This window comes from Lethenteron reissneri, chromosome 13, assembly GCF_015708825.2.
Source record: "Lethenteron reissneri isolate LAM-NWPU_2019-01 chromosome 13, ASM1570882v1, whole genome shotgun sequence".
Lineage (NCBI taxonomy): Eukaryota > Metazoa > Chordata > Hyperoartia > Petromyzontiformes > Petromyzontidae > Lethenteron > Lethenteron reissneri.
The window spans coordinates 790,862-809,098 of record NC_083791.1 but is presented as its reverse complement, the minus strand read 5'-3'; the positions used below and the strand labels follow the sequence as shown (position 1 = coordinate 809,098).

The 18,237-nt window shown below is 53.8% G+C and overlaps 1 protein-coding gene across 4 annotated transcripts in view; it reads left to right on the top strand.

The window, feature by feature from the left end:
• Positions 1-16,293, top strand: part of LOC133341994 (cell surface glycoprotein MUC18-like) — a 52,526-nt gene extending 36,233 nt beyond the window's left edge. For 2 of the 4 annotated variants that reach the window (XM_061550850.1, XM_061550849.1), the window contains exons 11-12: positions 619-686; positions 13,910-13,925. In XM_061550850.1, coding sequence (XP_061406834.1) covers positions 619-686; positions 13,910-13,911 — 70 coding nt within the window. In that variant the 3' untranslated portion in view covers positions 13,912-13,925. Of the gene's footprint in view, positions 1-618; positions 687-766; positions 2,633-13,909; positions 13,963-14,710 lie in introns of those variants that run through there. The other 2 variants (XM_061550852.1, XM_061550851.1) reach the window with 2 other exon arrangements.
• Positions 16,294-18,237: the final 1,944 nt, after the last annotated feature.

The following is an 18,237-nucleotide window of genomic DNA, read 5'->3' as shown; positions in this document are numbered from 1 at the left end:
TCTGAGAAGTGACGTCGCGTATCGTTAAGATGGCATCACTTGTGATGGGAAGAGCATGGGAGTGATGTCACAACCTGCCTGTTTGTGACCTCACATTTTCACATCAGTCTAAACCGGGATTTTCCTGTAGATCATCCAAAAATCTCATATCTCGGCCCACTTTTCACATATTTCAGATTCATTTGAAATTCTGTAACACATCCCTACTGCATGTGTAGTAAGTTCGAGGAGACGATGTCGAAGTTGAGGCACACTCTGTTTATTAACCCAGGGACAGGCACAATAGTTGAAGGGGTATCGGCCCCTTCACCCGTACTATGGGAAACCCACCCTAGTACTAAGCCCCCTGTCCTGTTCCCCAGTCCTCCTCTACTGGGCTACGGGAGGCTGACTGATCTGGCCCTGGCAAGCACAGATCTCGGCACCAGCTAACCAGCCTTGCCCTGATAAGGGCAGCGGTCTGGAAGCTTTTGGGCCGCGCCGCTGGCTTACCCGGCTCGGCCCTTATAAGGACGGCGAGACCGGGGAGTCCCAGGGCCTAATCTCCGAGTCTTGGATCTTCACTGGTCAGCTTCGTGTCGAACTGCCACGAGCTCTTTGGGTCTCCACCTTTTATAGGGATCACCTCCGAGGGCTGGGGGCGTGGGCAATAACGGATGCGGACGTCGGTGTGACCACCCGTGTATGTGAGTGCCAACACCCCTGTGTTTGTTGTCCGCCGTTTCTCCCGTAATAATCCCTACATCACCCCCCCCCCCCTGTACAGCTCGCAGCCGTCCCGGCTGCAACAATCCCTCAACCCCCAAGAATAAAGATTAACACAGTCAACACACGTGTGCCTCGTAACAGTAACAATAACAAGAACAAGTGTAACAACAACCGATGGTCCCCTATAAAAACCCCCTCCCCAAAAATGCAACACATATACAGAACGCGGTTCGCCATCCCCACGCACAAGAAGCATCCATACACACACACACACAAACAAAAAAATATATATAATGAGCGGGTTCCGCAGCAACGGAACACGCGCGGAAAGCTATTCATAACAACCGGCGCGTTTTGGCGCGTGTCCGTGCAGCGGGCCCGTCACAAGGTGCCGGCTTGGTAGAGTCGGCGGCAGGTGCCGCATCCGCAGGTGCCTGGTCGTCCGGTTTCTCGGACGTGCCAGCGCCGACCCCCACGGGGGAGGCTGGCAGCCAAGAGGGCTTCAGTCCTGGGGCTCCTGAAGACGGGACAGTCATTAGCGGATCAGAGGCTGGTGGTGACCCCGCCCTCCCGGAGTCAGTGGACTCCCCACATGTTCGGCCATTTTCGTGAGAGGAAGCGTGCGGAGCAAAAAATGGCTTTAACCGTGAAGGGTGCACAAACCACCGATGCTTCCCCCACTTAACGCGCACACATTGAGGCCGCATAACCTGCACAATTTCTACAGGGCCCCTCCATGGTCGCAACAACTTAGCCGAAGTGGCCAATGGCACCTGGGGGCAGTGCAACCATGCTCGGTCGCCCGGGTGCCATTCGTGCGTGTGTGTCCGGCGCGATCGCAATCTCTCGTTTTGTTTCTGGCGAGAGTCAGAGTTTTGCATGGCCGCCTGCCGTGCCTCCGCCAACCGAAGGATGTTAAATTTAACATGGTCCGCGAGTTTGGACTTAGCATGAGGCGCGGCAATCGTCAGCTGAGTCGCGACAGGCGGGTCAACCTCGCGGCCATACATAAAAAAAAATGGCCAGAATCCGGTCGCCGCGTGAGGAGCCATCCTGTATGCTGCCAGGACTCCCCCGATCCGTAGATCCCAATCGGTTTGGGACTCAGATACCTGGTGGGATAGCATGGACGTAAGAGTCCTATGCAGGCGTTCCACCATCCCATCCGTTTGTGGATGGTAAGGTGAGGTACGAATTTTTTTTGTACCCAGAAGGCCACATACCTCGTGTAAAAGGGTACTAGTGAAATTCTTTCCCTGATCGGTCAACAACCGTTCCGGAGCGCCCTTGTCGAGGACGTAGCCCTGAACAAAAGCCTCTGCAACGGCTGCTGCGGACTGATTGGCGAGGGGCCAAGCCATAGGCCATCGCGTGAAATATTCCACGCCAACCAGCAGGTACTTATTACCCCTCGGCGTGGAAGGAAACGGTCCCAAAATATCAAGGGCGACCAGCTCATTAACCCGGGTGACCGAAATAGACTGGAGCGGTGGACTGGCTCCCTTTGCTGGCGGCTTCCGTTGTGCACACTGGGTACAGGACTGCAGCAGATCGTCCACGTCTCTTGCCATGCCCGGCCAAAAGTAATTAAGCTGGAGCATGGCAAGTGTTTTGAGGGTACCCAGGTGCAGGAGCCGTTCATGAGCAGCCCATACAGCCCTACCCCTCAACGTGGAAGGCACCACCAGCCTGTGACGGCGGATCATCCCGTCCCAATGCATGAGTAGGCCCTGGCACCACCCCCATGAGTCAACGCCCGACTTCCCTTGACCTGATCCTTCCGCGCGACGTCGTAGCGCCAGGAGGGTCGCATCCTCCATTTGGAGGCGACCCCACTCAGCACTTGACAAGCCTAGTAGGGAATCTTTCCCTCCCCCCGAAATAGGACCAGCGTCCGAAGGGGTGTCAACTGCGGCCGCAAGAACCCGATCCCGGCCAGTCACTTGCCGATTTGCAACGGCCCGAACCCAAGAAACAAGTGCAATCCGGAGCGATCGGCAGGCGTGATAGGGCATTGGCATTGGTGTGGCGAATCCCCTTTCGGTAAGTTGTCTCGAAATCGAAATCCTGCATGATCTCCAGCCATCGGGACAACTGCCCCGATGGCTGGTTAATTCGTAGGGCATACTGCAACGCCGCATGATCTGTACGGACGGTGAAATGCCGGCCGTACAGATATGGTCGGTACTGTTGGATAAAGAACACGATAGCCAACAGTTCGCGGCGGGTGACGCAGTACCGCTGCTCGGCCGGAGACAATACTCTACTACCATAAGCCACAACGCGCTCCACGCCACCCACAATTTGTGACAGCACGCCTCCAATCCCGGTATTGCTTGCGTCCGTGTCGAGCACGAAGGGCATGGAAAAATCGGGGTAGCTTAACGGCGGGGCCCCCACCAGGGCATCCCGAAGAGAGATAAAAGCGGCGTCCTCCTCCAGCCCCCAATGAAATTTGACCCCTTTTGACGTTAAGGCATGTAGTGGCTTAGCGATGGAAGCAAAGTCCGCGACAAACCGGCGGTAATATGAAGCAAATCCGATGAAGCTTCTAACCTCCCCCACCGAGGTGGGAGTAGGCCAGGAGCTGACACAACGCGTTTTGGCGGGATCGGTTGAGATGCCTGACCGGCCGACGATGTGACCCAAATATTTAACAGATTCGCGCAGTAAATGGCACTTTTGTGGCTTGAATTTCAAATTAGCAGCGCGCATCTTGAGAAAGACGGCCCGAAGCCTATCAAGATGTTCCTCGAACGTCTTACTGAATACGATAACGTCATCCAGGTAAATCAAACACACCTCCCATTGCAAGCCAGCGAGAACCAATTCCATCAGGCGCTGGAACGTCGCGGGAGCAGAGTGTAATCCCATGGGTAAGCGATTGAATTGGAAGAGGCCGTGCGGCGTTCGGAAAGCTGTTTTGGACTTAGATTCGTCGTCCAAGGGAAGTTGCCAAAATCCTGAGAGCAAATCCAAAGTGGAGAAGAATCGCGATCCCGCGAGGGCATCCAGCGATTCGTCCATTCGAGGAAGCGGATAAGCATCGGCCACCGAGATCTTATTTAATCGCCGGAAATCGACACAGAACCTTAGGGACCCGTCGTGCTTTTTAACCAACACTATGGGTGCACCCCAAGGGCTGGTCGAGGGAGAAATGATGTCAGATTTCAACATGTCATCTACAGCCGATTTGACATGATCCTTTTCGGCGGGACTTAACCGAAAAGGATTTTGGCGGATAGGAGCGTTGTCACCGGTGTCAATATGGTGGCGTAGCAATTTGGTACATCCGATATCGTATTTATGTTTACTGAAGACGTCGGAAAATTCTCGCAATAAGGCGCGTAATTTAGCACGTTGTGCGTCGGACAGGTCAGGTGACTCAGCACACAACGCCTCCAACCAACCCTCGTCAGTGTCTGAGGCTAATCGCGTTTGAGAATCGGTGGCCACCTGGCCAATGATCGGCGTTTCCGCAGGTACCGGAACCGCATGTGCGAACACGGTACCCTGCGAAACCACCGCCGTCCGTGTCCCGACATTGAGGACCGCGATAAACGGGTCCCCATCCCCTTTAACAATAGTCTGGGCCGTCACCAGATCTGGCCCACTCACCCCGGCTCTCGATGGTCCCAACATAATGCCCCGGTCAGAGACCCCTTTATCGAACGGTCGACGCAACCGCAGGGGTACTAGCATCTGTGCCCCCGGGGGTACACGCACCGTTCGAGCAACGAGTGCCTGTACCATAGCACAGGCAGTATGCAAGGCAGGGGTGGAAGGCAGGAACGTAATACGTCGGCCTGATGGAAGCTCGATGCATCGCTGGTCAATCAGAATTTTGATGGGCAATTTGGCCAAAAAGTCTGTCCCCAACAGGCACGGAATAGCCAGCGAGGAGGAGACGAACACCGGGCCAGATAGTTTAATGTCCCCGATAGAAATTTGCGCTCGAATTTGGCCGATAATACCCAACGAGCCCCCATTCGCAGCGTAAAACGGTATGTCGACAGGGAGCAACGGACGACTCTGAACGAGCAGGATATTATAAATCAAATCCGAAATGATAGTTGCCGAAGCTCCCGTATCGACCAGTACCCGTACCTCCACCCCGTCAATATGCCCCGTGACAACGGACGACCCCGCCGATGCAGCCACAACCCGGTGAGCCAACTCGGACCATTGGCCCGGTTGGAGCGCCCTCCCCGACATGCCGCGACCCGACGCACCAGCACCCAAACCCCGAGAATCGTGTATCGGACCTTGTGAGAGGAAAGTGGGTGTGTGTGCAGGCCGAACATGTGGGGTGCCATGACTTGCCCGAGGATGTTGCGAAGGCTTGTGGGGAGGGCCGTCCGCAGCTCCAGGTCTCGCTCCGCGCTGTCAAGGAGCCCGGCATCCGGACGCCACGTGGCCCCGGAGGCCACAATTGTAGCAGACGACGAGCGCTCCAGAGGACTTGGGCTGATCTCGGTGGCTCGGAACGTCCCGAGCCGGTCGCTCGGCAGATCGCCATCCTGCAGAACGGTCCGCAGCGAAGGCCCCCTCCATTCCGGAAGAGGTCGCCGCCACGGTGTGTCGTGCAGCTGCCTTGTTTGCCTTCCTCCGCTGGGAGATGAGATTGGCGTGAATGTGCCTTGCAGCCCGCAATGATGACATATCCGCATCATCCTGTGCTAGGATGATGAAGTCTAAGTCGTCGGCCAGCAGCAAAATTTTCTCGGCCACCATCGCATCGATCCCTTCTTCGTCCATACGCGGGAAAGCGTCTTTCGCCAATGACAGCAGGGCCGTGCGATAAGCAAGTGGCGATTCCTTGTCGCCCTTCTGCCGTTCATAGAAGAGCTGGCGACAATCGGAAGGCGGCCCATAAACCGTGGCCAGCAGCTACAGCGCCGACTGAATCGTGGAGCGTGCCGACTTGGGTGCAGCGGTGAGGGTGCCCAGGGCGTCGCCATCCAGCATCGCCGGGAGAGCACACAGCACCTCGTTGTCCGACCAGCCCGCCATTTCTTGGTGGGCAAGGAACCGGCGCTGGAACCCCCCCCAATCGCCGTCGCTTGCTACGAATACCTGCAGGGCCGGCAGGCATTGCTGGAATGTCGGCTCCGTCTCCGAACCTCTTGCAGCATCCGTATCACGTCCCCGTACTGTACGAGTAATGGCGGACTCTAATGGGTGTCGCGCCGTCAGTGACGTGCTGGTTGGGGCTTGGTCGGTGCCGGCGTCCAATGGTGGTGACGTTGCAACCCCCGATAGGCAGCCACTGCGACCCGCCTCCGCCGATGACGTGGCGGCTGCTGGCTGGGCTCCGTCCCCCGCGTGACGAGCTGGAGCTCCTCCCTCTGCCCCTACTGTCTTTGTGGCGGGAATTTCGAGTCTCCTCTCTGTTGTAAAGGCGGGAGTTTCTGGCGGGCGTTGTCCATCTTCCCGCCGCGTCGCTCCTCCCGGCCCCAGGCGAGTTATTTGTTCCAGCATGGCGGCCGCTGCATACAGGAGCTCCGCCAGCCGCGAGTGAGCCAACGCCAACTCGTCAGTCGACGTCCCGGCCCTCTCCGACGACCCCGCCGATGTCGGAGCCGGCAGCGGTTGTGCAGGTACGTCGGCGGTGATGTCTTGCACCGCCCCTCCCTCGTCGTCATCCTCTCCTGGGTCTTGGGCACGAGTCGTCCGTCTCGTATCCATGCTTGGACCACTTCCAACACCAGATGTAGTAAGTTCGAGGAGACGATGTCGAAGTTGAGGCACACTCTGTTTATTAACCCAGGGACAGGCACAATAGTTGAAGGGGTATCGGCCCCTTCACCCGTACTATGGGAAACCCACCCTAGTACTAAGCCCCCTGTCCTGTTCCCCAGTCCTCCTCTACTGGGCTACGGGAGGCTGACTGATCTGGCCCTGGCAAGCACAGATCTCGGCACCAGCTAACCAGCCTTGCCCTGATAAGGGCAGCGGTCTGGAAGCTTTTGGGCCGCGCCGCTGGCTTACCTGGCTCGGCCCTTATAAGGACGGCGAGACCGGGGAGTCCCAGGGCCTAATCTCCGAGTCTTGGATCTTCACTGGTCAGCTTCGTGTCGAACTGCCACGAGCTCTTTGGGTCTCCACCTTTTATAGGGATCACCTCCGAGGGCTGGGGGCGTGGGCAATAACGGATGCGGACGTCGGTGTGACCACCCGTGTATGTGAGTGCCAACACCCCTGTGTTTGTTGTCCGCCGTTTCTCCCGTAATAATCCCTACATCACCCCCCCCCCCTGTACAGCTCGCAGCCGTCCCGGCTGCAACAATCCCTCAACCCCCAAGAATAAAGATTAACACAGTCAACACACGTGTGCCTCGTAACAGTAACAATAACAAGAACAAGTGTAACAACAACCGATGGTCCCCTATAAAAACCCCCTCCCCAAAAATGCAACACATATACAGAACGCGGTTCGCCATCCCCACGCACAAGAAGCATCCATACACACACACACACAAACAAAAAAATATATATAATGAGCGGGTTCCGCAGCAACGGAACACGCGCGGAAAGCTATTCATAACAACCGGCGCGTTTTGGCGCGTGTCCGTGCAGCGGGCCCGTCACAAGGTGCCGGCTTGGTAGAGTCGGCGGCAGGTGCCGCATCCGCAGGTGCCTGGTCGTCCGGTTTCTCGGACGTGCCAGCGCCGACCCCCACGGGGGAGGCTGGCAGCCAAGAGGGCTTCAGTCCTGGGGCTCCTGAAGACGGGACAGTCATTAGCGGATCAGAGGCTGGTGGTGACCCCGCCCTCCCGGAGTCAGTGGACTCCCCACATGTTCGGCCATTTTCGTGAGAGGAAGCGTGCGGAGCAAAAAATGGCTTTAACCGTGAAGGGTGCACAAACCACCGATGCTTCCCCCACTTAACGCGCACACATTGAGGCCGCATAACCTGCACAATTTCTACAGGGCCCCTCCATGGTCGCAACAACTTAGCCGAAGTGGCCAATGGCACCTGGGGGCAGTGCAACCATGCTCGGTCGCCCGGGTGCCATTCGTGCGTGTGTGTCCGGCGCGATCGCAATCTCTCGTTTTGTTTCTGGCGAGAGTCAGAGTTTTGCATGGCCGCCTGCCGTGCCTCCGCCAACCGAAGGATGTTAAATTTAACATGGTCCGCGAGTTTGGACTTAGCATGAGGCGCGGCAATCGTCAGCTGAGTCGCGACAGGCGGGTCAACCTCGCGGCCATACATAAAAAAAAATGGCCAGAATCCGGTCGCCGCGTGAGGAGCCATCCTGTATGCTGCCAGGACTCCCCCGATCCGTAGATCCCAATCGGTTTGGGACTCAGATACCTGGTGGGATAGCATGGACGTAAGAGTCCTATGCAGGCGTTCCACCATCCCATCCGTTTGTGGATGGTAAGGTGAGGTACGAATTTTTTTTGTACCCAGAAGGCCACATACCTCGTGTAAAAGGGTACTAGTGAAATTCTTTCCCTGATCGGTCAACAACCGTTCCGGAGCGCCCTTGTCGAGGACGTAGCCCTGAACAAAAGCCTCTGCAACGGCTGCTGCGGACTGATTGGCGAGGGGCCAAGCCATAGGCCATCGCGTGAAATATTCCACGCCAACCAGCAGGTACTTATTACCCCTCGGCGTGGAAGGAAACGGTCCCAAAATATCAAGGGCGACCAGCTCATTAACCCGGGTGACCGAAATAGACTGGAGCGGTGGACTGGCTCCCTTTGCTGGCGGCTTCCGTTGTGCACACTGGGTACAGGACTGCAGCAGATCGTCCACGTCTCTTGCCATGCCCGGCCAAAAGTAATTAAGCTGGAGCATGGCAAGTGTTTTGAGGGTACCCAGGTGCAGGAGCCGTTCATGAGCAGCCCATACAGCCCTACCCCTCAACGTGGAAGGCACCACCAGCCTGTGACGGCGGATCATCCCGTCCCAATGCATGAGTAGGCCCTGGCACCACCCCCATGAGTCAACGCCCGACTTCCCTTGACCTGATCCTTCCGCGCGACGTCGTAGCGCCAGGAGGGTCGCATCCTCCATTTGGAGGCGACCCCACTCAGCACTTGACAAGCCTAGTAGGGAATCTTTCCCTCCCCCCGAAATAGGACCAGCGTCCGAAGGGGTGTCAACTGCGGCCGCAAGAACCCGATCCCGGCCGTCACTTGCCGATTTGCAACGGCCCGAACCCAAGAAACAAGTGCAATCCGGAGCGATCGGCAGGCGTGATAGGGCATTGGCATTGGTGTGGCGAATCCCCTTTCGGTAAGTTGTCTCGAAATCGAAATCCTGCATGATCTCCAGCCATCGGGACAACTGCCCCGATGGCTGGTTAATTCGTAGGGCATACTGCAACGCCGCATGATCTGTACGGACGGTGAAATGCCGGCCGTACAGATATGGTCGGTACTGTTGGATAAAGAACACGATAGCCAACAGTTCGCGGCGGGTGACGCAGTACCGCTGCTCGGCCGGAGACAATACTCTACTACCATAAGCCACAACGCGCTCCACGCCACCCACAATTTGTGACAGCACGCCTCCAATCCCGGTATTGCTTGCGTCCGTGTCGAGCACGAAGGGCATAGAAAAATCGGGGTAGCTTAACGGCGGGGCCCCCACCAGGGCATCCCGAAGAGAGATAAAAGCGGCGTCCTCCTCCAGCCCCCAATGAAATTTGACCCCTTTTGACGTTAAGGCATGTAGTGGCTTAGCGATGGAAGCAAAGTCCGCGACAAACCGGCGGTAATATGAAGCAAATCCGATGAAGCTTCTAACCTCCCCCACCGAGGTGGGAGTAGGCCAGGAGCTGACACAACGCGTTTTGGCGGGATCGGTTGAGATGCCTGACCGGCCGACGATGTGACCCAAATATTTAACAGATTCGCGCAGCAAATGGCACTTTTGTGGCTTGAATTTCAAATTAGCAGCGCGCATCTTGAGAAAGACGGCCCGAAGCCTATCAAGATGTTCCTCGAACGTCTTACTGAATACGATAACGTCATCCAGGTAAATCAAACACACCTCCCATTGCAAGCCAGCGAGAACCAATTCCATCAGGCGCTGGAACGTCGCGGGAGCAGAGTGTAATCCCATGGGTAAGCGATTGAATTGGAAGAGGCCGTGCGGCGTTCGGAAAGCTGTTTTGGACTTAGATTCGTCGTCCAAGGGAAGTTGCCAAAATCCTGAGAGCAAATCCAAAGTGGAGAAGAATCGCGATCCCGCGAGGGCATCCAGCGATTCGTCCATTCGAGGAAGCGGATAAGCATCGGCCACCGAGATCTTATTTAATCGCCGGAAATCGACACAGAACCTTAGGGACCCGTCGTGCTTTTTAACCAACACTATGGGTGCACCCCAAGGGCTGGTCGAGGGAGAAATGATGTCAGATTTCAACATGTCATCTACAGCCGATTTGACATGATCCTTTTCGGCGGGACTTAACCGAAAAGGATTTTGGCGGATAGGAGCGTTGTCACCGGTGTCAATATGGTGGCGTAGCAATTTGGTACATCCGATATCGTATTTATGTTTACTGAAGACGTCGGAAAATTCTCGCAATAAGGCGCGTAATTTAGCACGTTGTGCGTCGGACAGGTCAGGTGACTCAGCACACAACGCCTCCAACCAACCCTCGTCAGTGTCTGAGGCTAATCGCGTTTGAGAATCGGTGGCCACCTGGCCAATGATCGGCGTTTCCGCAGGTACCGGAACCGCATGTGCGAACACGGTACCCTGCGAAACCACCGCCGTCCGTGTCCCGACATTGAGGACCGCGATAAACGGGTCCCCATCCTCTTTAACAATAGTCTGGGCCGTCACCAGATCTGGCCCACTCACCCCGGCTCTCGATGGTCCCAACATAATGCCCCGGTCAGAGACCCCTTTATCGAACGGTCGACGCAACCGCAGGGGTACTAGCATCTGTGCCCCCGGGGGTACACGCACCGTTCGAGCAACGAGCGCCTGTACCGTAGCACAGGCAGTATGCAAGGCAGGGGTGGAAGGCAGGAACGTAATACGTCGGCCTGATGGAAGCTCGATGCATCGCTGGTCAATCAGAATTTTGATGGGCAATTTGGCCAAAAAGTCTGTCCCCAACAGGCACGGAATAGCCAGCGAGGAGGAGACGAACACCGGGCCAGATAGTTTAATGTCCCCGATAGAAATTTGCGCTCGAATTTGGCCGATAATACCCAACGAGCCCCCATTCGCAGCGTAAAACGGTATGTCGACAGGGAGCAACGGACGACTCTGAACGGGCAGGATATTATAAATCAAATCCGAAATGATAGTTGCCGAAGCTCCCGTATCGACCAGTACCCGTACCTCCACCCCGTCAATATGCCCCGTGACAACAGACGACCCCGCCGATGCAGCCACAACCCGGTGAGCCAACTCGGACCATTGGCCCGGTTGGAGCGCCCTCCCCGACATGCCGCGACCCGACGCACCAGCACCCAAACCCCGAGAATCGTGTATCGGACCTTGTGAGAGGAAAGTGGGTGTGTGTGCAGGCCGAACATGTGGGGTGCCATGACTTGCCCGAGGATGTTGCGAAGGCTTGTGGGGAGGGCCGTCCGCAGCTCCAGGTCTCGCTCCGCGCTGTCGAGGAGCCCGGCATCCGGACGCCACGTGGCCCCGGAGGCCACAATTGTAGCAGACGACGAGCGCTCCAGAGGACTTGGGCTGATCTCGGTGGCTCGGAACGTCCCGAGCCGGTCGCTCGGCAGATCGCCATCCTGCAGAACGGTCCGCAGCGAAGGCCCCCTCCATTCCGGAAGAGGTCGCCGCCACGGTGTGTCGTGCAGCTGCCTTGTTTGCCTTCCTCCGCTGGGAGATGAGATTGGCGTGAATGTGCCTTGCAGCCCGCAATGATGACATATCCGCATCATCCTGTGCTAGGATGATGAAGTCTAAGTCGTCGGCCAGCAGCAAAATTTTCTCGGCCACCATCGCATCGATCCCTTCTTCGTCCATACGCGGGAAAGCGTCTTTCGCCAATGACAGCAGGGCCGTGCGATAAGCAAGTGGCGATTCCTTGTCGCCCTTCTGCCGTTCATAGAAGAGCTGGCGACAATCGAAAGGCGGCCCATAAACCGTGGCCAGCAGCTACAGCGCCGACTGAATCGTGGAGCGTGCCGACTTGGGTGCAGCGGTGAGGGTGCCCAGGGCGTCGCCATCCAGCATCGCCGGGAGAGCACACAGCACCTCGTTGTCCGACCAGCCCGCCATTTCTTGGTGGGCAAGGAACCGGCGCTGGAACCCCCCCCAATCGCCGTCGCTTGCTACGAATACCTGCAGGGCCGGCAGGCATTGCTGGAATGTCGGCTCCGTCTCCGAACCTCTTGCAGCATCCGTATCACGTCCCCGTACTGTACGAGTAATGGCGGACTCTAATGGGTGTCGCGCCGTCAGTGACGTGCTGGTTGGGGCTTGGTCGGTGCCGGCGTCCAATGGTGGTGACGTTGCAACCCCCGATAGGCAGCCACTGCGACCCGCCTCCGCCGATGACGTGGCGGCTGCTGGCTGGGCTCCGTCCCCCGCGTGACGAGCTGGAGCTCCTCCCTCTGCCCCTACTGTCTTTGTGGCGGGAATTTCGAGTCTCCTCTCTGTTGTAAAGGCGGGAGTTTCTGGCGGGCGTTGTCCATCTTCCCGCCGCGTCGCTCCTCCCGGCCCCAGGCGAGTTATTTGTTCCAGCATGGCGGCCGCTGCATACAGGAGCTCCGCCAGCCGCGAGTGAGCCAACGCCAACTCGTCAGTCGACGTCCCGGCCCTCTCCGACGACCCCGCCGATGTCGGAGCCGGCAGCGGTTGTGCAGGTACGTCGGCGGTGATGTCTTGCACCGCCCCTCCCTCGTCGTCATCCTCTCCTGGGTCTTGGGCACGAGTCGTCCGTCTCGTATCCATGCTTGGACCACTTCCAACACCAGATGTAGTAAGTTCGAGGAGACGATGTCGAAGTTGAGGCACACTCTGTTTATTAACCCAGGGACAGGCACAATAGTTGAAGGGGTATCGGCCCCTTCACCCGTACTATGGGAAACCCACCCTAGTACTAAGCCCCCTGTCCTGTTCCCCAGTCCTCCTCTACTGGGCTACGGGAGGCTGACTGATCTGGCCCTGGCAAGCACAGATCTCGGCACCAGCTAACCAGCCTTGCCCTGATAAGGGCAGCGGTCTGGAAGCTTTTGGGCCGCGCCGCTGGCTTACCCGGCTCGGCCCTTATAAGGACGGCGAGACCGGGGAGTCCCAGGGCCTAATCTCCGAGTCTTGGATCTTCACTGGTCAGCTTCATGTCGAACTGCCACGAGCTCTTTGGGTCTCCACCTTTTATAGGGATCACCTCCGAGGGCTGGGGGCGTGGGCAATAACGGATGCGGACGTCGGTGTGACCACCCGTGTATGTGAGTGCCAACACCCCTGTGTTTGTTGTCCGCCGTTTCTTCCGTAATAATCCCTACACATGCAATACGTACATAAGATCGTGCCTGTATAAACAATGTGTTTACATGGTATGGAAATGATATGCAAATTTTACGTTTAGGTTAATGGTACGAATGTGACAAGACAGACAAGACAGAACAAGCTATATCAAATTACACAAATCAGACCGTACGAACGGGAAAAAAAGAAACATAATCTAAACTGAAACTATTCTTTAAAACTAAACAATTTTTATTTTACCAGGGAAGGCCCACTGAACTATATAGCCCTTTTTCAGAAGTGACCTGGCCACAAATGATAGATCAATGAAGTGACTTATCACGTAGAATTTTACAGCAGCCAAATACTCTAAACGCGTGATGATGCTTATAAAAGTGCAGGAAAAACCGGAGGACCCGGAAAAAAAATCCACACAACCATGGGGAGAGAGACACGCAAACTCCAAATATACAGAGGGTGTCAGAGTCAGCATCGAACCCACGACCTCCTGTATACCAAGCGAGGTAGTTAACATTTCGCCACCGTGGCGCCCACAATTCATTCCAGAATGTAATCGTGACCACGAACCAGGACAAAGCATGGAACTGAGAGAGTCTGGCCTAGGGGCTTGTCGATGCTGCTGCGATGCCACGCGACATACACGGGGGATGCCATGGAAATAGAATTCCACGCAGGATGTGCGATAGGTTGGCCGCGGCTGCGTGCTCGGCTGTATTTGCGTCGTCGTGATCTTGACGCGGATGAAAACGCCACACCTGTTTATCATTCCAGAAATTCTCAAATCTATGAAGCCTAAGAATATGATATCTGCACATCAGAATACAGTAGGTCCTCGCTTTTAACACGTGCTGTTCACTAAGGCGTTTTCGCTCTAAAACGGTTTTTCGTACAACGTGGAATGCGCACCGTTATAGCACGGAACAGCACCAATATAACGCAGAACATGGCCTGTTATAATGTGGTTTCTCAGCGGTCAATGACGACACACCCTCATCTCAGTTTTCCCTACCATGGGATGACTGCAGGGTGATTTTATAGTTGAAATCTGATTCAAATTTGTATTATATTTACTTTTACTCCGCAACGCGTGGACAGTAATTCCTCGCTTAACGCGTTGGAGGAATTACTTTACGTATTAACAATAACCATGACCACTCTCCACAGAGACATTTAAATAATTGTTTTGTGTTGTTCATGGTATAATTTGGCGTCGAACTAGGACCCTAATTAATAAAGAGGGGCCTTGCCTTTAATCATCTGCCATTTCCCCAAGCATTTGTTTAAATCAGCCTAACTCTGCTGATGAGACATTCACTGAATGTCGAAACCAGTCCAACACTGCTGATAATAATCACTCCCAGAAAGGCCATGTGGCTGATAGGATGTGCACGAATACGTTTACTTCTTACGTGGAGAGACATGTATGGGGAGGAGGCATTGCTTGTTTTGTCACCAGCAAGTTGGATGTTCTCCGAGGCCCGCACTGACTGCGAAGGAACAAGCGCGGGTAGACAACACGAGTTTTGTTTAAAACGGCACTTCGTTCTCAAATGATGATAATTTTTCTTGCAGATTCAAATGAAGTTTCAAGGAAGAATGTTTCCTTTTCATCCTGCTGTGCATCATTTATTGTTCGCTCAGAGCGGCTGTTAACTTGGAAGTGTAATAACGACACAGCGTTTATATGGGCAGTAATTGGCTTGGTTTTGCATGTGTGTATGTTCGTGTATGTTAGTGTGAGTGTGGAGAGCAGTAGTATAATGGTTAGTGCGCTGCACTACTAACCTGGCAATCCGAGTTCGATTCACGGCCACCAACATAAGTGACGATTATCCGAACCCGTCTAGCCTCAAATGAGTACCTGTTGCAGTGTGTAAATATCGCCACTCAGGAGTAAAAGGCAGCTGGGCTTGGTGCTGGCCACCCCACCTCCTCGTGTGGCCTTTCTTCATAGGTGCTACTCGCTAGAAGCACTTGCCCCAGCAGACAGCCAATTAATGCTATATCGGGGATCTTTGTGAGTGTGGGGCGGTAGACAACATACTCCAATTCATGCTCACGAGTCACCGGTCCTGGGCCTCTCTGGGTCAACTTAGGGAAGGCCCAGGTCCTTAAATGAGCATTCTACCTGGTGCGGTGTGTTCATATCAGCACTGGAGATAAAGGCGGCTGGATCGTGGTCCTACCCACCCCACATTGTGTTAATATCAGCACTGTGGAGATAAAGACGGCTGGATCGTGGTTCTGGCCACCCACCCCACATTGTGCCGTGCCGGCATTAATGCCTGTAGCACTTGCCCCAACAGCACTTGCCACAACAGCCTGTTAAGGTTATATGGAGGATCTCGTTTGTGTGTGTGATTGATGATCAGATTTGTAAAGCTTTATTGACACCGGGCACAAGTTTCGGCGTGCGTCTTACTTTCCAGAGCACCTTATAATCTGGAGAATGCGGTAACTTCAGTGGTATCTGCTAATTATTATGGTTGGCGGTAACCAGGGATAGAGGCACTGGGGAGGTATTAACGTCATCATCGTATCGATCATCATCGACATCGCACTTAACTCGGGAACTTAAAAAGGTCACAAAACCTCTGTGAAATGTGTGCGTTTTAAACATCACATCAGTGTGGAAAGCCGAAAGGCCGATTGGACTAAACGCGTTTGCATTGCTATGCGGAGGCATCACAGAGCTCCGTTTCACATTGCCGTACGACGGGCTGGGGAGCGGCGATGATGAACATGCGGCCGTAATGCTCCCGGGTGAAGGGTGCGTGTGTTTGGACGTTCAGCGCGATGTTTTTTGTTTTGTTTTTTTGAGAGAGAATAATGTAAACGACTCGTATGTAGTAATTAGTTCGGCCTAATTGCTATGAACATAGGAACACCGGATACAATACAAGGACTCCTCTATCTTCTTGGTTCTTTCGGTAAAGTCACGTAGAAGGGAAGTAATAAAATAATAAAAATAAAACATAATAAAACAATTCTCACGACGTTTCGGCCACAACGCAAGCAGCCATCCTCAGGTGAAAACCAGGTCTGTCGAGGCAACAGCGTCTGAATGAAACAGCACACGTGCTTGGAGCATATATATAAGCTGGGTTGGAAGGGGGGAAAAGGGCGCCTTGACAAAAGAATATGCATATCAAGAGGAATTTAGCATATTTATGGAAAATGCAGGTATGTGATTAGTACTACTTATGACCGTGCATTATGCAGGATTAGCAGCATCAAAGGGAGGGGATATGCTAATAAGTAGTACTAATCACATGCCTGCATTTCCTATATCCCTTCCCTTTGATGCTGCTAATCCTGCATAATGCACGGTCATAAGTAGTACTAATCACATACCTGCATTTCCCATAAATATGCTAAATTCCTCTTGATATGCATATTCTTTTGTCAAGGCGCCCGTTTCCCCCCTTCCAACCCAGCTTATATATATATGCTCCAAGCACGTGTGCTGTTTCATTCAGACGCTGTCGCCTCGACAGACCTGGTTTTCACCTGAGGACGGCTGCTTGCGTTGTGGCCGAAACGTCGTGAGAATTATTTTATTATGTTTTATTTTTATAATTGTATTACTTCCCTTCTACGTGACTTTACCGAAAGAACCAATAAGATGAATCCCTGCAGTCACGAAAGCTTTACATCGAAAGGACTCCTCTACTTACGAACATTCGACTTACGAACTTTAACAGATACGAACAAAACTGTCTGTATGTCCAGTTGCCTGTTCGAAACGAGTCATAAGTTCTACATTTGCAGAACGTGAAGAATCAGTGGCATCTTCAGGAGATTATACAAGTTTCAAAGCCATTCCCCGTGTTTAGTGTACATGCCGTACAACATGTTTGGAATCGACAGGAGTAAAGTTGGACTCACGAACCTAACTCGTTTGTAAGCATATGTATATGTTAATTATGGGTCGTCTGACTTTGTACTCTAGTGGTAGTGCCTCATGCTGATAATGCTGACTCCAAACCAGCTGAGTGAGAAATTAAACCCTGCGTGTGAGTGTCGAGACCAGGGGTCGGCAATCTGCGACTCTGTAGCCGCATGCGGCTCTATAAAGACGGCTACTTCGTGACGTCATTTATTAAAGACCCACCATCTCATATTCACCGCAGTGCATTGTGGCTCTTGAAATATTGAGGGGTTTCTTTTACCGAATTCGAAAAAAATGGCTCTTGTTATTTTGGTTGCCGACCCCTGGTCGAGACCAAAGTGCCACGGTGCAGCGCTGATGTCCTCGAGCGGCCATGAGCGATTGATGGAAATTCCACATTCATGTGGCAGGCGCTTAGTAACAAGTGAACAGTGAGTGCAGGACACCCACTGTTCACTTGTTACTAAGCGGTAACTCGGAGGCAGAAGATAAAGAGTCGTAGGTGTGGCATTGAACGGGGGCAGGAAATCAACAGCATGGATGGCCGGGGGAAGGGAGTTCCACCAGACTAAACTGTACACGAGTCTTATCTGAGTTAATGAGAAAAAAACAATTCGGAATTGGCCAGACATAAGGACTGGCAACTAAGTAATGAACTATTTTCTTAAGAACTGCTTTTTGTCTTTAATTTGCTGTACCCCCCACCCCGCGCCTCTGATGAGCATGGTTGGCTAAGTATGGTGCGAAAAAGTTCAACATTCAAGTCTTGAGACTCAGTTGAGGCCAGGACTGAATTTCTAGCTTCAAACTTTGTGCGAGGCTTGGCTTAGCTCATAAGGCACTGGTACTGTTTCTAGTACACGGTACACCAATCCATAATAATAATTAATCTTAACACACTTTATGCGTGATGGTCGCCCATGCAAATACTATCCGGGCTCAAACGCTCCTCAGCTTCTGAAATCTGGCACAATCGAGTACAGCTTGGTTAATTTGGTTATAAGCTTGCATCGCTGTACCGCTAATGTTTTCAATATACCTTCAAAAAATATTGAGTTGTAGAGAATCAAACGGGGGTCACGAGACATCTGGACCAGCCTGTACAGTATTATCGGTTGCACTCGATGACCTTTACACTCGGGCAGAGTCTTGAAAGCCTTATCTCGCTTGAGGTTATGAGAGCACAGTTCCTCAGCGCTGTTGCCAG